This window comes from Pogonomyrmex barbatus, unplaced genomic scaffold (genome assembly GCF_055798465.1).
Source record: "Pogonomyrmex barbatus isolate J1 unplaced genomic scaffold, ASM5579846v1 scaffold2, whole genome shotgun sequence".
Lineage (NCBI taxonomy): Eukaryota > Metazoa > Arthropoda > Insecta > Hymenoptera > Formicidae > Pogonomyrmex > Pogonomyrmex barbatus.
Window position 1 is genome coordinate 19,790,641 of NW_028297116.1, and position 25,051 is coordinate 19,815,691.

The 25,051-nt window shown below is 35.0% G+C and overlaps 1 protein-coding gene across 1 annotated transcript in view; it reads left to right on the plus strand.

The window, feature by feature from the left end:
* Positions 1–1,589: 1,589 nt before the first annotated feature.
* LOC105423669 (uncharacterized) overlaps positions 1,590–25,051 on the plus strand; it is a 33,943-nt gene continuing 10,481 nt past the window's right edge. The window contains exons 1-3 of the mRNA XM_011633513.3: positions 1,590–2,145; positions 13,868–14,104; positions 22,025–22,237. Of these exons, the coding sequence (XP_011631815.2) occupies positions 2,097–2,145; positions 13,868–14,104; positions 22,025–22,237 (499 nt within the window). The 5' untranslated portion in view covers positions 1,590–2,096. The remainder of the gene's footprint in view (positions 2,146–13,867; positions 14,105–22,024; positions 22,238–25,051) is intronic.

Consider the following 25,051-nt stretch of genomic DNA (forward strand, 5'->3'; position numbering starts at 1 on the left):
CGCATGTAGACTATTAAATTTCATGGTTATGTTGATCAGCACGCACAAGGCGTTCTGCAAAGAATTATGGACGCTTCTCATTGTTAGCAAGAAGAAACCATAATTAACTCGAACGAGGAAGCGCTGAGGGCTAGGCAAGCGGGTTTAGGGTGACGCGGTTGGGTGATTACCTTCTTAGTCTTTCCTGCTTAAACGCAAGCAATTTAGGTTCTTCCTAGCTTGTGAAGAAAGAAGAATGCACGCCACATCTGAGTAAGAAATTATGTATAATTATATACATATATACATAAAAATTATATAATTATATTACATTATTTTAATATATAAAATTTATATATATATAAATAACTCAAAACAAAATTTTGTTAAGGTAAAGCTAAGACTAAAAGTAAAAATATTAAGGACAAAAATCAAGTGAATAGTTTATATAATTTTTAGAAATGTTTCACGTACGGAGATTATTGATTGCACTGCACTGTATTGCAACTTTGTAGGGAATAACTGCGATTTATTTAATTCCCTATGTTATGAAAAAGAAGTTATTTACACGGACGTATAAATTACGGTCCCACTTGTGCTTTCCGCAAAATTATACACGCATTGTTCTCAATCGCGAGTACATTACTACAAATTGCTGTAAAATTTCCACGAGTTTTCGCAATTACATGCGCTTGCATGAACCCTGTGTATATTATTTTCTTCAAGATGCCTTGTTTCCATTTCTGCGGTCCCATATCGAGCGACGTACTTCCCTCTGTGAAACTGCAATTATATCCCGTATGACGATTGTATGCTGATAATTATCAATTATCATGCGGGATAGAAATGTCGAGAATTATATAAAAGTGCGAATCGAGAAATTATACTTCTAATCCTTAGAATTAGCTTTAACATAAAGTTTTGGTTGTATTAAGTTTAATTATCTTGTCTTCCACATTTTACTTGAACGATGAAATTTTGCACGATGTAACTGTAATCAGTATGTAACGTTTTTTTTTATTGCTCGTTGCAAAATTATTAATGCTTTTATATAATCTTTATATAAATAATTATAAATCAAAATTCTAAATCAAATTTCACGCATTAAATATAGTGGCAGTCAATTACAATTGCTTCTCGAGCATTTTTTTTCTAAAATCTAAAATTAAATCTAAAATTAAAAGAAAATTAAAATTGAATTATATAATAATGATAAATAAAATATATAATTTTTAATATATAAATGAATACTTCCTATTTTCTATTTCTATAAACTTAGAACAGAACTTAAAATTAGAATACTTTAAAATGAAATCTCTACGGACATTTATCGCATTTATTTTTCTTCTGACTGAAAACTTTTTATGTAACAAATATTATCTATTCAAACATTTTATCCCTTCCCACATTCTCTTCAGATCGGTCGAAAATTTTTGTTTTTAGTCAAAACAACAATTCTATACCATCCCAGGGGATTATGCTCTCGCCGTTCGGTGACGTGTTAGCTCGTAAGTTGGCCTGAATACCGGTGGAGAGGCGCGTAAGTAAAAGAGGGGATGAACAGTCAGTCAGTCACACAGGCTAGCCTCGTTCCTGATGGCAACCGGCACAGCGGTTGTTACCTGCTGAGGTAGTGGTAGCGAGGAACGACAGGTGGGGGAGCAGAACACCTGGATGACTTCCTGCCAGGGAACAAGCGCCTCAGTCCTCAAGCAAGAACGTCCGACACCGGTTACAGCGCTACGAGTCTCGAGAGACGTCGTAGTCCACGAGTTCTATTGGTGAACGCACGAGCATCAACACGTCATCGCCACATTAACCCCGTTTGAAGATACCTGTAACGAGGAAACAGGTTCGCATGTGCGTTCACTCGAACCCGTGTTTCGAGCACGCGTTCGCGTTCAGTGCTCAGAAAAAGAACTGAAGAGAGGGTCTCTTGCACCCCGCAATGACGTTTTCTCTGAGGTGCGTTCGGTGAACTTTTCTAACGAAGTGAGCTCGTGGCGGACGTATTAATTACCGTTTCGAGTAGGAGTGATACGAGTTCCTCGACAGTTTCCCGGAAGGAGAGGACGTTCAAGGTTGGAGTTCACGCGGGGTACACACTTCCCAAAGAAATGGAACGCAGAACGCTTTACTTCCTACTCATTGTTCTGGCCACCAAAGGTGAATTCCTTTTAATATTAATTCGGCGATTATTTACTGGCGTAGATATGTATTATTATATAGAAATAATATATAATATAAAAATAATAAAGTAATAGAGTATATAAATAATGGTTGTGTAATGATCTTCTTAAACGAATTAAGAAATGCACCTTTTGAGCATTTAAAAAAAAATAAAAATTTTTTAAATGCTTAGATGAAAATGTGGGAATATTATAGATTGCAAATAAAGTTAAACAATGGATTGTAGATAAATTAATGCAGATCTAATCTGTTTGAATGTGACAATATGATTTTAGGTTAGATAAAATTTTAAGTTAAATGTACAAATTAAATTTGTAGCGGATATATCTTGCATCGATAATAATATTGATAAATATAAATATTGTTATTCTATCAAAAATAAAATTAAAAAATTTAACATATATAATGCACAATAAAAATTGTAATAATTCAAATGTACACATTTAAAGTAATGCAGACATTTTACTCCTGTAACTGATAATTATAAAAAATTATAATTTTAGTGAAAAAGAATTTATAATTTAAAATATTTTTTAACATAAATATATGTAATAAAATAATATTTTTTAAAAATATTCTTTTAAACGTAATTATTATTTAATCAATAAATAGAGGATCTCGTTTTTAAAATTATATGTATTTGTTTAAAGAACAATCTACTATGTATTTTATAATTATATATGGAAATGAATAAGAAAATGTACATTTTCTATTTGTATTGCATAAAATGAAATGTGATATGAGATCGGTCATTTTTGTTACTGTCTTAATCGCACTTTTGTGTAACGCTTCGTTATGAATTTTCCATAAAACATAATTGGATATCTTCTTAAGAAACCTTTAATATAGCGGATAGGTATTTCGTGCAAAGAGATGGATTAATCTCCCGTGGAAAATATAATTGCTCATTAATGCACGAGGGGAGATTATAATAATCATTACTGCACCTGATTTACTTGTCGCTTTCTAAACGCCAAGAAATTTAATGAGTCGACTGATTATGAGACAATACTTATAGTTCATGACAACATTCTCTACTTTACGTACCATTGAAACATTCTATTTTGTGGACCTGGCGATAAAACTGCCGTTAATCAAGCACACGTGTACAATGTGACGCCTATAATCAAATGTTATAAATTAATTATACAGTCTTCTAAATATTAGTGCCAACTTTCGAATTTTGTTTACGTTATATTATGTATGAACAAATTAACGTTTACAATTTGGCTTCGTCTAAAATAAACGTCTGAAATAAATTTTTCAAAATAGAAAATCTGCTCTCATCTCTTAAAATAATAACTTTATTCACATCCGCAATGAAAAAATGTATTCATTAAAATATACAAATTTTATATATTTAAATAATTGATTTCTAATCACGTTTCTCATAGAAAGATATGTAATAAATAGAATAGAATTTACACTTCAGCCATACAGGCAAAACAGAGATTTGGTTTACAAAATTACTTAACCATATTCATCTTTCCATATTATCCAACTTATACTCCATTCTTGTTCTTACTGAATTCTTTTATAGTACTTTGATATTTTCGCTCGCTTACAACTTCCACTAGTTCTTTCTACCTTACCTTTTTTATTCGCTTATTTATGTAAATCTATCACAGCCTATTATATTACAGTCTTTTTTATTTCTCTTTTTAAATTCTTTTTTTTCTTTCTTTTCTTTTTTCTTTCTTTTTTCTTTCTTTTCTTTTTTCTTTCTTTTTTCTTTCTTTTCTTATTTTTCTTAAAATATTCCCTTTTGCCCAATCTAACTCCTCTGCCCATAGTTTCTTCTTTTTGTTTCTATCTATCTCCGTCCACCAACTTCTAATTCTCTGACATTTTCTTACATAATGTTCCATATTATTTTTTCCTTCTCAACAAAACACATATTCTCCTCTCTTCTCCTAACCAATATTTGTTTATTTCCTCTAAATTTTTACATCTCAGTTTTACAAGTGCTCATTCCCCATGCTTATCTCCTCTAGATTTGTTTTCCTTAAGTACTGAATCCTGTACTATTTATTCCTATAATTTTATACCTTTTATTATATCTAGAATTTAGAATCTTACTATCTTTATTGTCTCTGTGTATCTCTTTCCTTTCTGATTACTTCCTCTTTATGGTTTCTTTCTCCATTATTAAACACTTCTATGGCTTCTATGCCCCATCCATTCCTATAATACATTTTTTGTAATATTTTTCCCTTTCCTTTTCACTGATTCCTCACTCACATATGCTACCTTTTCCTCCAATATTTTTACATAATTTTTCTTTTTTTCTTTTTTTAACTCTTTCCTTATATTTTCTCGTCGTTAAATCTCATCTCATCTTCATTTGTTCATAGCTAACTCTTTATATATCACATACCTCGGTGTGCAAAAATCTAAATTCATCTGACATAATCCATCATAATCTTTTCCAATTCCTCTTTCTCTTCCTAGCTCTATATTTCTATTCCATAAGCCATCTTGCACCAGATATTTATACAAAGTTCATCTTCTCCCAAAGTCCTACGTAATCTTTCTCCTATATCCCCTATATACTTTGCTTGCAGTCATCTTCCACTTTGTACCCAACATAATCCTTGTAATTACCTTTCTTCTTTATTGTAAAGTCTAAATATTTGAACATCTATATCTTCGATAACTTTATTATTCTATTTCTATACTTCTTTCGTTTCCCTTTCCTTTTTATTAAATACAATCATTTTTGTCTTAATTCTACGCTTAATTCTAGTCTTCGTTTTTTCAAAAAACTTTCCTTATTCGTACTTCCCTTGTACGTACGTCCATCATGTCTATTATTGTATCTCTAGAGATATGTAATGTAATATGTAATATGTAACGTGAAAATAATTTTTTAGTGATAAGTGAGTTGAAATATCATGTGCGCAATTCAATTCGGGGTCAAGCTCATCCCACGCGGCGTTATTGAACTTAACAACCGAAACATCCGTTTACATATTCAATTTGCACACGAGAAGTCTGAATCTGAAAATAAGCGAAGCTTACCTTATTAATTAGCGCATGATCTGTGTAATGCGTGCGCGTCGTAGTTTGCACGCGTTTTGTGAGAGGATAACCGATTCTTCTTTATCTGATCTAAAATTTCACTCAGCGTCAGCATCTGTGATGATAAACTGGATCTGTTAAGACTCACTTAAATGATAATGTAACTCCGCCAAGTATTTCCAATTTAATTAGCGTCGGATAGCAACTAAAAGTGTCATGATAAATAATCCGCTTATTCCGAAATAGAAATTCTTTCAGCTCGGCGCTGATCGTGCCGTCTCGTGATTATTCTCCGGAGATAATTCAGAGATAGATTCAATTTCTGTCCCTCGTCCGGTTAAACGGGATAGTTCTTCAACGTCGTGTTAGCTTCAAGACGCCGCTACGCTCGTTCTGGAGGGGCACGTGCTCGTCATTGCGCGCGTAAACGCATGTCTCGTAAATGAGACGTGGCGTACTCACGCAGCACGAGTTCTCATCTCCGTGGCGGGTAAATCGACTTTCCACGATCCCCGCTTGTTTTTCCACGGCGTGGAAAGTGGCCGGCGGAGCGGTTTTATCGCGGTAATAACGCGTGAGAAGTACGTCGGGATCCGTATCCGACTATCACCCGGTCGCTGTCGTGAAGAAAGTCGTTTACCCAATTATTCGCAGCATGTCGCCGCGAAATGCGGAATTTTTAGAGTAACGTGAAGCAGATTGAATTTCGCAGCGTATGCTCAAAGAGCGGACACTTCTCCCATATAATTTTGCGGCGAATTTCATCCAACATGCTTTCATATTGCCTTTGATTGACGGTGATAATTTTTATAATTCATCGTCATTAATTGGATTTATTTTATATTGATTTGATATTATAGATTTATTGATTTCGTATTATAGATTTATTAGACCTAAGAAAATATGATCCATTTTGTTATTATGTCGTAAACTCTCGTTTCCTTCGATGAGAGATTTTTAAGATCTTTCTGTAACGTGCGATCAATGTGGAAGTAGCCGGACGCATGAAGGAAATGTTCCCTTCTGAAACGTCATTTCCTGATTTAGATTTTACTCTAATAAGGAGACTACTTCTTCCGCAGGTTAACGACTTGAAATTGTCTCGCAGTAAAGTGATGGTTACTTGCATTTCCCACGTGTCGCCGTGCGCGTCAAATCTCTTTTTTCTTCTACACGTTCTTCAAACACTTCTTCTAATCGCACGTTCTCGAGCAGCTGCCTTCTTCCAATTGCCGTTGAGTCATATCCAGTTATTGTCATCTCGAGTACGTGCCGTTTCCTGTTGAAATTACAAAAGATCGATGCTGTTATCGTTAAACCGATCGGTGTCAGGTATCAACTAGGACGTGAACAGGTTTTATCATTGCTCATTGTTTTATCGAATCAATCGTTCATCGTGCTGACAAGTATTTCATCATTTAATATTTTCTCTTCTCCAAAAGCCTCAGCTAAATTAATAAACAGACAATTAACGAAATTCATTACATATATTTATTAAACAATAATGTATATAATGTATCCATGTTTTACAATTCATATGAGACATGACGATAGTTTTACAAACATGATACCAACGATATTAATAACTTCATTCTATTATTAACATAATACCATCAGCGCTAGATTTAGATACTAAGTCATAAAGAAACGTAGTTTGATTTAAAAAATAATATGATTAGAAAATCTTCCTTTACTTTAACATACGTTATCAGGCAATTTATTGTAGTAAACTTTTATTAAGCACTGTACACTGTTAATACTTTAAAAATTATATATATAAATTGCGTTTTTTTGTAAACTTTAATAGAAATACAATGAAGAAGAATCAATAGTAGCGTTGAATATTAAATTTATCTTTAATCATGACTTCAAAAATGTTTGAATTATTTACCTTGTAATCATTGTTTATCGTTAAACAACTTCTTCTTCTTTGTTATAAACATCTTGGCAATTTATGACCCAAAATAACGCTTGGAAACAGTATAATCAGCTTTTGTCTCTCAGAATTATTGACAGTTGCTAGTTCTCGTGACAAGTGCACTTCCGTCGTATTAATCGCAGCTTCGCGCACGTATGGCTCACACGTATCACGCCTTGAAAACAAAAGGCCGGCACATTTAATTAGCTTGGCTCAGCACCCAATTTCCCACAATTCCGTGAAGTAACGGGAGTACCGGCAAGCAAGCAGGAAAAAGAAGGCGAGTCCGCTGTGTACCTTTTCTCTTCTACTTATGCCCTGATTATCTACTTTTCTTGCGACGTGGGCGAAACCCCGAACATTGAAAATCACATGTTGAACTACATACGAACAAAAGCCGATGAGTGCAAGTCAGTAGAATCTGTGAGAAACGAAACTTAGCCGCAGTAAAAAGAAAAGTATTTATATAGAGTAATATATTTTATATACATACAAAGAACTTTTTCATTGTTAATTATAATTCCAAATTGAACAGGACTGTAGGCTAAAATTTTAGCAATCCGATTTTAACTTAAATTATAAATTTTTATTTCTTGTAATTTGAGATTTCTTAAAAGTACAGTTAATATAAAATTGTATGTTAATATAAAATTGTTTAATAATTTTAAGTTTATTAGTAATATTTTATATTTTTCCATCATAATATTTACCTCAATATTAACAAAAAGATTTTTCATAAAAATTATAATACTATTAGTTTACCGAAGTCAAACTAATTTATTTCATCAATAATTGCATTATTAAATTTTAACATAATTGAATTTAAATTTTCAATTGAAAAATTATTATCCAAATTGATGTAATTTTGTACCAATTCTTTATATGATTAGATTCAAATATGATTATAATGATTAAGCGTTAAAAATGTTTTAACCTCATATTTTGAAAGAATTATAGTCATAGAGCTATCTTTATTATCATCAAGTACAGAGTTTTACGCAAATGACAAAATTTGAAAGTAATACCGGTAATCTACTAAATATTTTTGTCACGGTGGTAGGGTAAGATGATAGACATGATACGACAATCATTTCGTTTTAAGAATAACGGAGATAGCAGTGACCTGATATTTACACTGGAATAACTTTTATCCTTTCCATACGATTTCGACGCGTTGTCTCCATTCTACTGTCCTACATAGGCTCATTTACTCGAGGCACGTGCTACTTACCATTGTATTTCGAACACGATTTATTAGAACGTCCAAAAGATTCTTGCACGTCCGAGACGAGGATATGAATTAGCGGGAACAAATCTTTTCTATTTTATTTCTTTATTGATTACACGTACGCGGAACTTCATAACCGATAATTATAAGTTTTATTAAGGCTTTATGTTTTTCGAGCGCTTCCTTTTAATTCTCATAATCTCGATGATATCTTCGCCACCTGCGATAGTTTCGCAGCAATGGTTACATTTTTCTGCATCGTAAGATGCGGCTGATTGTCGGTCTCTAATCGATTTCTCAGTAACTCGCGATCCACGTGGTTGCGTACGTTGATGGCGATCATGTACGAATGCCGGTATAGGATAAAGTACTTTTTTTCAAATCAGACCTCGACTTCAGGTTCTGCCCCGATTTACGGCTTAACAATTACGATGATGCTAGCCAGCAACCTACATTAGGCGGATATAACGAACAGTTGCAACGTTTATTTCGCAACGTTTATTTCAATAACACGACAAATGGTTTCCGCGAACAGTGTAATCTATAATCCAGACTTTTATTTACAGTTAATGCATTAAAAAAATACTGCTATATAACAGCGGCTTAACTTGCAGCAAAATTCTAATATTACATCCCGTACTTATTACCATATACTTGCCTCATCAACGCATCCTCGCTTCAGCAAATAAAATTAGATCAATTGAATTTTTATTAAATCGAATCTTGCATCTTGAAAAGAAACTACAAATAATTATGTAAATATTAAATTGAAATTGAAAATTAAAAAGTGAAATTAAAATTTAAATGATATAATTACAGGATGCGGAATTAAAAAGCATATCACTTTACTAGCATAGTATTAGTATTTATATCCGCGATTTTTATTTTAAAGAATTAATCACACGTTATTTTGTAAAAGGTGGATTGCTGTTCCTGTTTGTAAAGTGGATAAACATTTTCTTAGGTGTGAGTTATAAATCTGCCGGTAGTTATTGTCATCTTTGTTTTTCCGTGACACATGCGTGTAATGCATCCTCGGATGAACATGTAACATACGCATCACAACACGAGGTGGTTAACGTAGCATTTACTTTGCGCGTGCTTTATATTGTTGTGATCTTTATCATTCGGCTTCCGTCTTTTCAGAGGAGATTGTCCAAGGAAATAAAAGTAGGAAATTGAACTAATATTGAAGTATAAAATTTATGTATACTTACAAAGCTCCGCACGGATATAAGATAATAGAAAACAATAGAAAATAATTGAAAAAAAAGATTATTTTTAATCAATAATAAGTCACGCAATCTTTATTGGGACATAATATATTTTGTTTATATCTTTAATCAGAAATGATATTATCACTGTATCTAACAATTCTAAATTTATCCTGAATTATGATAAATAAGTTGATGAATTCCTGAATTGTATAAAAGATTATTTAATAATTTATCAATTTAATGTAATGAGTGAGATTTCACTAATAAGTATTCTTTAAAAGTAAAGAAATATAACATAAAATTAAAAAAAAATAAATAAGATTAAATTATAATTTACAAAAATTTCTATTTAATAATTTATAAATAAAAATAAACATTGCTTTAAAACGGTGTTTCAGTTTTTTACAATTTCTAAAGCCATCATCTTTGAAATTTACTATAAAGGTTAGTAACCTAAATATCTCTTTATATATCTTTAGATAAATCTTAATTTATGTTTCTTCATCGTGTTCTCTGAATATACAGTAGCGCTCGTTGTGTAGAAATTTGCAGCGATAGTAGAATATTTATTGCAAAATAATGAAATTAACGGGGTTCGCTTACGGCTACTTTGTCTACATTGCTTCCTCTTAGCTATTCTTGCGCACGGACTCGGCTGGCTAATCGCTCTGCGAATTCTTATTGGCGCATCGCACGCGCGACTATAAGAACTCACGTTAAATATGTTAATTGAATAGTGTGAACCGTTACGCACTCAACCCACGAGGCGTCGATTGTACGTTGTCGGCGATAGCACCGTTTGGTTGCTCACGAATGCCATTCCTAAATTGCAAAGAACACATCCGAGGTATTAACATATAGATTTCTATCGCGCCAAGTTAATCAACATGCGTTCTTTTCTACGAGCTATATAAATTTTAATAGAACATTACATATACTTTAATTTTCTCTTGAGCGCGATAAGAAATTTTTAAATATCTGTATAAAAATATAACAGTTTTTGTAAACATTTTCGTTTCAAAAAATACCGTTACATCCAAAGATATATGTATTATGTCTACTAAATGTACATATTAATAAATAATAGAAAAATATTAAATTTATAGTGAAGACAATTATAATTTGTCGAATTTGGATTTTATTAATACGACAAATAAACGAGAATAATTTTTACGTTTATTATAGCAATAATTGATTTACATTTTTCTACTTTATAGCGGAACTCGCGGAAGTCGTAACTTTTTGAAAATATTGCTTTCAATTTCTGACATCGGAAATCGAATAGAGCATCAAAAACTTTTTGATTGTCTGAAAAAACGGATAATAATCCACATGTCAAGTTCTTGATATGTATAAATTGCATATGTCTTTTATATATAAAGTCAACGACTCTCGCACTGCAACGTCCGCTTTTGCCAAGCGCGGGCGCGTGCGTTGCGCCGTGATTTCTACAATTTCGCTGCATTCGATGCATCCATCTTACGCTGCCAGACAACCACCGATGCAAGTCGAGATGCAAGACGATTTCACTGATTTCAAGACTTGTATGTATATATCCGAGAAACACTTTGGATTTGCGTTTTGCACGCGATCTATGCGCGATTCTTACACAACGTGCAAATTGTTTCAAAAAACATTCGACAATATGTTTGTTGAGAATTGAACTCGTGAAATCGAAAAGAACGAAAGAAACAGAACGGAAAAGGATTCTTTCAGACAAAACATAAACTTATAAATATTCTATTATTTCTATAACATTTCATTTATAATTGCGATCGTCATACAGTTTTTATAATATTTTAAAAATTATTTTGACAAGACATGAAAATTTATTGAAATCTAAAAATCCTTTTTATAAACATTTTGTTAAATCTCAAATAGATAAAAAATAAAAAATTATACCTCTATATAAAATGATAAAATTGCCATTCAGTTTGTTTATTAAATTTAACAAATTAAACAAAAAAGGAGTTATTCTTATTTTCTTTACAAATTTATCGAGTTTCTTCGGAATTAAAAACAGATAATATTTTTCACAAAAGAAGAATGAAAATTTCTATAAATTTGTGAAGGAAAGTTCGTTCATCCGTAAATCCGCGTATCCGTGCGTGCGTTAAATTCTTGTCTACAAGGGACGAGTTTCACAATGGCGACGAGTGAAATTCGTTAGATCGTTGAAGTTTACTTCTTTCGCACATCGCATTTCGGATTGGCACACATCGTGCCGGCCACCGGCAATGTGCATAGCCGATGACTTCCTAGACGATTGCGCGATCCGACCGCTGCAGGATGCGACCGCCGCTTACTTGCGTTATCGCTTCCGTTACGTCGTCTAACCGGCGTTTTACGACGCTCGCAATCCCCACTTCTTTTTTTTTTCTTTTTTTTTTTTTTTCTTTACGAAAACACGTCGACAGACAGCAGCTCGATATGTTGCACTTTGCTCTCGGGTCGGAATTTGTCGGCAACCGGTGTGTAGGCACGTGAATAACGGAGCGGGAATAATGGAGGGTTGCCACCGAGACCGAATGTGTGTTTCTGCGTTTATTTTCGCTCGCGTACTCGGTGAAACGTGACGAGGAGGGCGTAGTATAATCAGAGACGGCTCCGGGCGTTCTGCATCTCCAGACGCAAGGTTGAGGTATGCATCTCTGCCATCGTGGTTGTTACAGTCGGAATCCAGATTGGCGGAAAATGGACGTACGGTATAGCGAATCTCGTGAAATTTTGGCTTTACTGTTGACGAGGAGCCACGATACCAGCAGTTTCCAGATTGTAAAACAGAATTTTGTGCGAATCGAATCTCATAGGCAAAAGCAGTATTTAATTTTTATTGTGAGATATTTGTGAAATTAAACTAAAGTTTAGAAAAAAATTTTATTACATCGCAGCGTTATATTTGGATCTATAAACTTTCTATTCTACTTCGCAATACCTTTCCCAATCATTCGGCGGCGGATGTATACTTAGACGGAACTTATGTTTTTCATCCGTTGCGGGAAAAAGCGAAATAATGTAAAGCACTTAGACGAGTGGTTTCTTGTCTTTTATTGTGCAAGGGACGATACGGATTATATAAATAAAGTCCTGTTTCGCACGGCAATAATATAAAAGCCACTACGTTGCGTCGGTCGTTGATTTGAACATTTTGCTCAGGAAGGTGACGAGACTCCGCCGCCCATTGAAATCATCGGCTTGAAAACAGCAGCGGCAATCCGATGAGGCAACGTCCCGCCTTGCATCGTACGCCGTTAATGGGTTCGGGTGCGTGATGATGTGGGGTTGCGTGTCTTCGATATGGCGAAGAGATTGAAAAGCGTGTTTACTGGCGATGCGCTCGCGATGGCCGGCCGGAGAACGCGTTGCATTATTCGTGCAATTAGTCATGAGAGATTGAACCGCTCAGATAGCCGGGAGTGTATCCTTTGTGAGGAGCTAACAGCTTTCGCGAGAATTCGCACGCGAATATTTGAGGCATATTTCTCGCCGTGAAGTGGACACGTCCGATTAGACGTGACCGATCGGGGAAAAACGCTTCCGTGCGCCATCGTTACGAAAGAACGTACGATTACAGAAAGATATGGATAAAACAGCATCCTTTCGAATCTTTTGCCTTCCTAGAAAACATCTACGGCAAGATCTACTTAATTTACATTGCGACTTCCGTGAACGTGATTATGAATCGATAACACGCGATGAACTTGCGTTAGAAAGGAAAACAGGAACGACCGCATTAATTAGCACGTCGTTCTGGATAACTATCGTCGCCATACGAGAACAAAAGTGAAACCTTTCAGCAAGTAGGAACTAGGTCTCTCCACTTGAACTTCCAGTGAACGAGGTGCACTCGTTAACATTCCACTAAAGAATTTTAAACCTAAAATTATTATAATCGATAACATAAATAAAATTATTTAAAACATAAACTTTCCATTAAGTTATTTATATAACAAAAAAGATGTAAATTATATGTAAAAATGTAAATTATATGTAAGATAGATTTTCCACTGATATACGTACATACAACAAGAGAGAGAAGTTTCTCTTCAAATTCATTATATTTTAATTCGAAAAGAAAGAAAATTATATATATGTATCTAAGTTTAAATAAAGAGAAGACGCGAATAAATTCTGTGACACAATTTTATCTTTTTCTTTTTATTTTTAATACAGCTGTTAAGATTCGTTCGATCTATGCCATGTCATTTTACGAAACTTATATCAACAGTAATATATGTATCTACGTATCTATACACGCGCGGAAAACTTTGGTAACAATTACATTAAAATAATAAGAAATGCATCGTGTTGCAGGATCCGATGGCACCGGATGCGGTTACCCGGGCGCACCGGCACATAGCAGCGTGCGTTTCACCGGCAGAGGTATCGATGACGTCATAGACGAGGAGGATGCCCTCCTTAAGGATACCACGTTACCAGAGGGTACCGTAGCTACGTATTCCTGTGAACGAGGATTCGAGCTTCTGGGTCCAGCGAGAAGGGAATGCCAGGCTGAAGGCATGTGGGCGCCGGAAGGTGTGCCTTTTTGCGGTAAGTATCTTTTACTTTTTCTGAAGCGTGATACGTCCGTAATTATTTGGAATTTAATATTTTTCCTTTCGCTTTGCAAAATTATATAAGTAGATTTATGATAGTTTATTATTAATGTCTTATCGGAATGTCGATAGCCGCAGTGAATAAGAAATATAGGAATAAGAGATAGACCTATAACTCTTTTCGTAAATTGTAAATTCCGATAATGATTTATGATGATAATTTTATAATATAATGATACATTAGTATAATTAGAGATATTTTGTGATACACTTGTCTCTCTATATAGAGTATCCGTGACATAGTCACTTTCCTTCTTTCAATCCTTTTTTTGAATTTTAATTTTGAGTTAATTTTCTTAGTGTACTTTCAGGATTATAACTTAGGACTTAATCAGGATTATAATTAAAACTTCAATTGAAAAATATTGATTGATTTGGAATGCACTTAAGTAAAAGAAATCTAATTTTAAAAATAAGTTAGAGAAACAAATTTGATTTTTTTCAATTAGACGTACATTTTCAATCATTCAGTAATCCACGAACTATCAGTTCCCCGATGTTTTCGTCAAAGAGAAATCGAGTTCAAGCCGGACAGAAAATCCGTAAGGAAAGTATGACTGGATAAGTCTGGGACACTCCGCATAGGGAAGGGACATCTTTATACGGAATAGTCCGGCTTTCTATAATTACATTCGCGAAACGACGCGAACGACCGATGACGCTGAATTTGTGTCCACGCTGTTTCGGGGAGGCAAGTGACCCGATTCCAAGTGTCCTTGACCGAACAGGTCCGACGACAACGACAACAACGACAACGACGACGACGACGATGACGACGAGGACTGGCATAAGAAGTGCCATGTCGAAATACGCCGGTGGGGATAGTGCACCGTTAACTCTGAACCTGTTACCTCCTAAGAATGCCCGCGGCCTTCCCAACCTCGCGCGCATTCCTCGAACAGACTTGCCAGATTCTCCGTTGTCCTTGGATCAGGTTGAACGAATTTACCCCGTTCTTCGAATGACCCCGGAAAGTGGCTGCTCTCCATATCTTCCTCCTCCCCCGCTCGTTCTTGCTATGTCGTTTTTATCATCATCTATCGCTCCTTCCGACTGTAAACTTATTATTGTTGTATATAATAATACTTGCATACGCAAGATGGAATGCTAATTTTCTTTTAATGACGTCCGCAAATCCTGTCGAGCCCAAGATAGTTACCACGCTTATTAGTCGCTTGCTTCACAAAGTATATCACGTATTCTTTTACACCTGTATGTATTCTAATATCCATGCTTCTCACCAGCGGGATATCCGATAGATAATAAATGCCTTATATGTTCTGTACATGCAATAAGCAACTTATTGCGCGGAATGCGTTTTCTATCCTTGCGTTTGATCATCTCAGAAATGAGGTGACCGATTCTCCTTCCATCGCTTCTCGATTGAATGCATTGACCACAGAGCAGACTGAATGCTTATCATAACTGAACTAAAATTTAATAGATTGTAAAAAAGATTGTAAAAAATTTATAAGTATTTAAAAGTATTTTATTAAATTTATTATTCTTTATCTCATATATTATCTTTTATATATTATTAAAGAGAAATATATTTTTTGGAGCTAACAGCACATATATATTTATCCAAGTTTAAATTTTAATTATTTAAATTGGAGAACATTTTAAAAATCTTCATAAAAATATTTAAAAAGAAAGAACTTGCAAAATTATTGATTGTAAAATAAATGAAAAGCAAAGGAATAAATAATTTTATTTATTTTCATACATAATTAATATAAAGTTAGATATGGTTAACTTGAAAAATAGAGATTGAATAACTAAGAGAAAAGCTTTTATATAATTTATTATACAAAATTCTATTTTAGTCTATTTTCTACGAAATATTTCTACGTTTTACTTTTTCATTGACACGTTTGTTAATTTCAGTTATCCTTTCAGCTTCTTTAGAAAAACTAGAACTAGAATCGGAGAAAAAGTAAAGTAAACCGTGAACTGGCCTATTTTTTGTTTCGTTAGACAGTCGTGCGGTTAGCTGATGATTGAATGAAATGCGCTCACTTCCGGAAGTGCACGATGTTATTCTTCCTTTTAGCAATACAATCCTTGCATGCATTCTCGCGCGAATCGTATCGAAGTGAAAGAACATAGCTCGGGGAGACTCGCTCGCAGCCACGCTTCACGAATTCAACGACAGGCCGAACTGGTCCAGGATCACGAGAAGTGGCGCCGTGACGTGGGCGGAAGTGGGTCGCGGCGTGGATTACGAGTACACGAAGTCGACACGCCCCGACAATTGCGAGGACTGTCTCTTCGTGATGTGAACCAAGCAGAACGTGAAAAAGAAAGAATGAGGAAAGAATTACTTGTTAGACACTTTTGCCGCCAAATCTCCCATAATGATGAGCCATAATTCAACGTATATTATGATAAATAATTTAGATTGATACCATTCATTCCTTCATTTATTTTACGAACATCTCACGTTTTCATGCACTTTTTCCGGATTAAGTCACAAGTAGATCCCATTAGAACCTTGACAATGCTTTAACACTTTCGTCCGTCGATGAATTCTTTGAATGCTGTATAAAACATCGATCGGATAATATATTGAAAACACTTATGTCAAACCAATATTCTATTTAATCGTGCTAGCGCGTAAAAGGAGTACGCGCTAGCAGGATAATTAAGATAAATTAATCTCTGATGATTAATCATTGACGATAATCAACTTTTTAATCGACCGTGAAACACGAGATTGTATAAGTTTCTCAATCCTCATCAATGTACATTGTCATAGATAAATCTCATGTCTAGGAAAGCATTATTCACGTCTAGGAAAGTAATATCAGAAAAAGGTGTTCTAATAAAATAGTCAATTGAGATTATTTGCAGTCAATGACGATGTAAATGTAGTTTTTGTCAATGCACAACATCCTAGACGTATCTAAAGTATGCATTACTAGAACACGATTATAGGTCATGATTCTCGGCCGACTGGGAGGAAAAAAGGGACAAGTGTCAGTGAAACTGTCTTGAAAGGCGGAACATTGCTTCTGAAATTATTTTCGAATTTCACGGTCTGCATATAAAAATTGTTAACGACTTCCTAACCCGAATGTTTTCAAGCACTCAATTCTATTCTTGAGTGATACTATTGTCAATTATTCTCAGCAAATATTAACACTTAAATATGTTTGTAACGGCGATCTTTCTATCACATATTTTTTTTTGTCTTAATTTTATTTTTGTCTAAGTATAAATAATTAAAATTTTGTTTCTTTTCTGACTAAATAAGTTTTTGCTAGCAAAAATAGCGAATTAATTAAATGATACTATCTTCTAACCGTTATATATATTTTTCTTGTCTAGATATATCGACATATTCTTTTTTCTCTCGACAATTAAAATAATATGTTGCAGATGTTTAATTCTATTTATTTCGAATGTAATGGAAAATTTCGAGAAAAAATAAAATACACTTAATGCGTTTAATATACTTTATGTTATATATTGTACGTATCTTAATATAAATTTTCCAAACAAAGAAAAGCTTTAAAAAGTATCGTATATTGATATTTATGCTGATATTATCTAACTAAGTGACGATAATTTTTATGCAAACAGTTTTTTCCCATGTATCTATATACCTGGAAATCTTGTAGAACGTTAGAGAGTATGAAGAATTTCTATTAGTTATCCATGTTGAATCGTAATAGAGTTCGGTAGTTCAGTAGAGCAAGATCTGACACATTCCTGCGGTAATCTCTACCTATTTCTCGAGGCAAGAAGAAATGCCGGGCAGATTGATGACGTCGTAATGGCAATGACATTTCTTGCGCGGGGCAATAACCGTTGTACATTTGCGGATACTTCTTCTTCATCGTTTTCGGACAATTGCGAGGCAGGCGTGCGAGCGGTGTTTGCACAAAATTGCTCGACTGCCCACCCAAGACGGTCGCAACAGTTTCTCGTGATCCGCCGACCGCGAGAGCAAGTTGCCACTTGCGCAACTGTGCGTGAACTTGACTTTTCGAACGCGTACCTCTCGTTCGCCTTCCGCAATAAGTACGCGCTATTTCCGTAAAGAATTCATTTGCAACCGGACTTGATGACGTTACGAATAGGATATGCGAAAAACTTTTACCACCATTTGTGAAATCTTTATTTAAATTTCAAACGTTTAGATTATTAAAATTTGACAGACTCGATAAAAGAAATCTATAAGTCTGTAAAGATATTTAACGCGTGTTCATGTTAGTATATTAATATTATTTAATTAATATTATTTATGCATTTCTCTCTATTTTTTTTTCTTTGAAAGTTTATTCCTTGGTTTTAATAACGTAAGATGATTTAATACTTATTATCACATGAAATAGTAGACTTTATTTCTTTAACTTTCTTTAACTAGTCTTCTAGGATTTTATTCGTTTTATCTCTTTCTCTTTTATTAAAAAAATGTTCTAAGAAAATTAATTATTTTATCGAGATAATCTTTGTAAAGACAATTTCTGTAGAGCGTTAATGTGCATTATATTTGAAAATATTTCAAGAGAGATTATACACCGTAATAAAAAAAGAAAAACTGTGTTCACCATCCGATAAATGGTATAGTAAAATTGTAAGTCAGACATAAAATCGACGCTTGTTTATGAAACGTTTCCTGTTTTTTGGTCTTGAGGATAAATACTTCGCATTTTGCGAAAGATCGCATACTTTCTTTTTCAGCTACTCGCTAAAGAATTTCCTGATCATATCGTGAATAATTTAGCTAATGCATATTGCGATATCGCTTTAACATAATCAAAGCACTCATTATTATAATCAGAGCAGTTCGATGAACTTTGCAATTGCACGGGACAAATTGTCTTTGTCGCATTGTAATTTTCTTCTCTCTCACATCATTGATATTCTCATCATAATAGAGATATGGCATACAAGGATACATGATCGATTAGTATGCCGATATGGCATACTATTACCTTGCCTTAATAATCATTCTAAAAAAATCATATGATCGAAGTCTCGCAATGAAAAATAATGGAATAGTCATACAAGGATGACGTAAGCAATAGCAATTAAATTCATGGACATGTTATATTGTCCAATATTACACAATAAAAAATAAAATAATGCTATTTAAATAAAATATAATTATTAATTATTGAAATTTTATTATATTCCTTTTTTTGATAAAATATTTTTATAATTAAATAATTATTTGTTTATTTATTAGTAATCTTAAATGTATTTTAAGCTTTAAATTATGTTTACTTTTTCGATTTAATTTTGATTTTTTTTTTTTTTTCGTTATATTAAGTTTCCGATTAAAACATTGTTTTACAAATATTCTAAATTGGAATAACTTCTAAATAGTTTTAGCGTAAAAATTACGAAAGCGATTTAATTTTATAATAAAGATACTGTACCTGAATTATAATAAAGATACTATATCTGTATTATTAGATCGAAAGCATGTGCAATCAGATTGCTCTCCGTATCTCTCATTGCGCGATATTGACAGAAAGGATATGACCAAGGCAAAAACGATTCGCATTTGCGTGTATAAGAAATAACTGTAAATTATGAGATAGGTATGGCGTGCATACGTATACGTATGCATCTTGTGGGAAACGTGCGCGGCATACGTGGACTTTCATGGGGGCGCTAGCCAGTATGTAGGTTTAGGTCGAGAATGCATCGATTATCGTTTTATGTGCCGAACCGACGCCTAGTCGATAGAATCTCGATTACTTAAGATAATTATATATACAACAGACACGGCTGACACAAACGCGCGCGTCTCGACAAATATTTTAATTTACAATTAGTCGCACAAGTAACATATGTATATTCCTAATTGAAAGTTCAACAATAAAAGCATAAAATGAAATATTTAGTCATTAACAGATTAGTTTTTAAAATAAATAATCTGTGACAACGTCATTTTATGCTGATCACAAAAATAATAAATCTCGATGCTATTACGATTCATCTCTGTTTACATTATCTGTTAACTAAAATAAATAAACAATACAATATAATATGCCGAGCTAGATTTCAAATAACAGAACGGATAAGGAAGGTAATTATTCAGTGAATACGATCTTAGGAATTTGATAATTTTTCTCATTCTTTATTATTTTTATGATTATCATTTTATGCCGATCATAAAAATAATAAATCTCGACAATCTCACAATTTATCTCTACTTACATCGTCTACAACTTTTAGCAACAACTTTTCACGTTTCTGAAGAATTAACAGTACTTGGTAGGAATTAACAGTACTTAATGCTCATTTAAGTTTAATGCTTATTATTTCTAAGCAGGAATTGATTATGTAACTTGAGACTTTTCTATTTTTAATGGACCTAAGCTTTCTCTCGTACAGACACGGAATACAATTAAGCCCGAAGATTAGTCTTAGCTAGTAAACCTGACCGCTCTTTCCCAACGCATATCGGAGTATCTTGGAGATGAGCGTGATGCATACGAGCGGATTGTCAGTCGGTTCTTTGTTTGCGCATCGGTCTTCTGTATGCGATACGCTCGCCGTCTTGTCTATGCATCTCTCGATTGTTCCTCGCGAGATTCCATGAGATATTTTGGGGCCGTGGTAACAGATTGCATACAGAAACGTACGTTCGTGGTTTCAAACGGCGCCATGAAATGCTTACACCGATTTGTGCGGATTGTACCAATTACAAAGAATGCATAAACACGTGAAAAATTCATTAACGCATTGTATAATAAGATGCACTTCCAACACAAGCAATTTTGTAATAATAATTGAATTAGATTATTATCTAATCTAATCTATTTTATCTAATCTATCGTACAGAATACTCGTTAGTGTCTTCCAAACACTCGTGTGTCGAATGACGTTTACGACGACATAAATGGAGGAGTAAAGTATTCTTAAATATAAGTCGATCGTAAAATGTCATAATTTAACTTAATCTAATATAACTATCAAGCAAAGGGCAACTGGGTCGCGCGTTGAATCATTCGTTCGCGAGGACAAATGTGGTACATATTATCACGCTACGTAAGACACTCTCGCAAAACACAAGATACCTGTTTGAACGAGCGACTCTGCACAATGAAGGATAGCGATCCCATTATTAAGGCGTATTCCGATTAGATATTAATTAAGGCCGAGGCGACGCGTATCGCAGGCTACGGGCACGTATCGCCGTCATCGGCATCGCGCATTGGCGCCGATAAAATTCTTTACGTTACGGTACAGTAAAACTACCGCAAGGCCGCCAACGTGTTCGCGAATGCACAACACTTGCTGCACAAAACTTGGCGATGGCCACCGATGGTCTCCATCTGCGTGCCGTACGGCTATTCACCCGTGCGGCGGCGGCGGCGGCGGCGGCGCCGACCTTCTTTTTATCGGACGGATATGGCAATGAGTTACAGCGATTTTCTCACAGGGAATTATTGCCGCGTCATCAAGGTATGCACTCGATGTTAAAAAAAAAAAAAGAAAGAAGGAGCGCGAGTCCGGCGATCATCTGTCGCGGTCGTTTCTGCCTCATAATCGCACGCAGCCTCCCGCTTAATTTATGGATCGACTTTAAAGCGTTCAATTACGCGCGATGTAATCTCATGCCTGTCCTCTGTCACAATGCACTTGTTAACGGGAGACTTCAATCATGCACTTCGTATCTATGCCGTAGACGGCAAGTAGTTGATAAAAAATCCGCTGGAGAGGAGAGGACAAGATTAGTTTTAATCGTACATTTGGGAACGCGAGAATTCGCAAGATGTTTTAGTTTCACCGGACTTATTTACGTCATTACCTTCCGACATCTGCGGGAGTAGTTCATCCCGCACCGATTATCGAGCATGACAATCAATCGATTATTAATTTTCTGTTGCAGTACTGAACGTGGCCGGCGGTAAAGCGCCGATGCAGTCCAGCAGCGCGGAGGGCGGAATTCCGCAGCGCGCGGTCGACGGAAGCAGCGGCCAGGCTTACACGCCGCAAACCTGCACCCTGACGAGGCCCGAGCGTAGACCATGGTGGTACGTAAACTTGTTGGAACCGTACATGGTGCAGCTGGTGCGACTGGACTTCGGCAAACCGTGCTGCGGTAAGTAATACCGTATACCTCTTCGCGCTTCGCCGCTTGCGTGAATTTACCGTTTCGCGTAATAAATGAACTCTTACAAATCGCAGCCGATATTTCTGCACCCTATCGTTCAACATTCAACGAGCTCGTCTAGCGTGCTACATATTCCGTGAAAGAACGGTTCTTCCGCATCCTGTTTTCCTGAGAGCATCTAAAAATTTGGTCAGATACAATGAAAATAACTTATTTTTCAAAATAATTAGAATTTTGAATTGATTGGTAAAGTAAATTTTTACAGATTATCATCACGCTTAAGTGTCTTACGCACTGATTAATAGCTTCGACAAAATTATTTTTAGCTTCATACCTGATCAAATTTTTAGACACTTAAACAAAACAATGTAAAAATATTAATCTTGCAAGTTGAAAATATTTTTGGATGATTTAATATTACATTTAAAGAACAAGATGAAAATATCAAGCAAAAATACGTTGAGATATCAAAGTATGAATTTTAGCAATATTTTAAATTAGGAATTTTCTCATTGCATTGATTTGATTTCAAAATTCTGCTGTTAATTGATGAAATTATAATATGAACGAATCAAACAGATAATTCATGGATACAAGAAATACGGAGAGATCTTTCTGAATACCTTTCAAATCTAATAAGAGAATAGATTCAATGAAAAATACAACGACAAAGGTGTTAACATTTATCTTTCGAAAATCCTTGGTATTAGTCAAAGCGATGATTAAGAGAGCGAACCGCGGAAAATTGGTATTTGCACTGCGGCCTTTTCAAGCGACGATTCGCTCTGTTTCAAATTATAGCCCCGGACGAACGGTCGATCATTTCTTTCCAGCAGGGCGATTCACGGCGTTAAAAGGTCTGTCATCGAGTCTAGGGTACAAAAAAAAGAATGGCATGCGATCGTAAGAAAGATCGTCGTGATAGTCGCGATAATTGGACCTCTGCCAATGCCCGTTCGTGCCCGTTCGTCATTTACGAGCGCATCAAATCACAGTGTCTGTTTTCTTTCGCGGTGTCAATCTCGCGGGGTATTGGATCCAACAATTACGACGTTGCGTCGCTTAACGGAATAAATCGGAAAGTAAGGTGCGTTCCGCGCACTGCAATTTGCCGCTGATAAGCGCGGGCGATAAAGTCTCCTCATCGGTATGAATTCTAAATGCGGGGCTCGCGCCATCGAGATCGAATTCCTGCGATATCATAAATATCCCGTACGTATCGCCCGGCACTTTCGTTTCCGTGGCGCGTTTTCTCGACTTTCTATCGATAAATAGGCATTACCGGGATAATTACCGGTAGCAGTGCTCGCCAGCAAGATGGATTCGCGATCGCGTTGCTCAACGCACAGGCGATCGCGAAACAAAGTCCAGCATTCAACACTGTCCGCCTACGCTCGGATTACAGTACTTTAGATTGAGTTATATCACAAACAACTTGTTCTTACGGACGTCCATTTGAGAAGTATATTAATTATGTAAATAACATACGCGATACTAGCAATTGTCTCTCCCCATTTTCTCCGGTTGTTTTCTAAAACTTGCCTCTTACTTCTTAAAAAGAAATAATGTAATAAAATAAATGTAAAATAAATGAATTCTTTAATATACAAATGCTAAGACACCTAATGTCAAAATTCTAACATCAACAAAATTTCTATAATTAAATATAACATTTTCAAATTTATTCTATTTTTTTTTTTCGTTAAAAATATCTGTTCTTATAAATTGTTATTTTATTTTTTGCTGCTATGATTTATGAACTGTACTTGCTCACGTTTTTCCCGTCGTGATAAATCTTATTGCGATCTATTCTCGAAGAGATCGAGCTCGCTTCAGCGAGCATTCGTCGATCTGAATCATGAACAATGCCTAGTCAATGATGCTCGCAACGTAAAATAAATGGATCGAGAGTTTCGTTCACGGAGAAATACCGCTTTATACTGTACAAACGAGCCGTAAAATTCCACCATAAAATTCCCACTTCCTTCCCTTTCTTCCAACCCGTCCGAAGGCCCTGCTTGCATGCGAAATCGTTTAGAAATTCTTCCACGATGAAAGTGAGAGTCTTTCCACTTTCAATTGTTAGAAAACCATCGCGATACGTCTCCTGCGGTACGCTGCATGTATTTTTCAAGTTCGAATGAGAAACACGAATTTGATCATCAATCAGCTCAAAATTATCATTAAACTCCGGAATTAAATATACTGTAGGGAAAGAATAGGAGATAATTGTAAGAACGAGTAAACTTTATTATTCGGTTGTCGAGTATAGAGAATCGCGGCAATCTGGGCCTCGCAGATTAGGTTCTCTCGCACGGGCTTCTCCCGCTATTTCGTCGCGTGATTATCGTGTGATCGTAGCGTGGCTTCGTTGCCTTACGAACATTCTCGCAGATTTCCCGAAATTTGATTACAACGCTATATTGTCATTTTTCTTTTCTTGAAAGTTTCAATGTATACAATCTATTTGTTACAAACGTATACATTCAATGTATACGTTTCAAGTACAATATAATATATGTAAACAAAAAAAATTTCATTCTGATTATAATAATTAATAACGTGAAAACTTTTGCGAGGTAATGAAGTTATGTGCTTTCGGAAATTTGATGTTATCTGACGCGTCTCTGCTAATGAGCCTCCGCGTTATTCTGGAAAACTAGCATTATCGTTTCGAAAGTTCATCCGCTTGTGAACAGGAGAAACTTTCACTATTAAACGAGTGATAATAATGCATCGTTGGTACTGGACACGCGTAAACGGGAGCAAGAAGCGCGAACGTTTCGTTGTCCAGGGAAAACG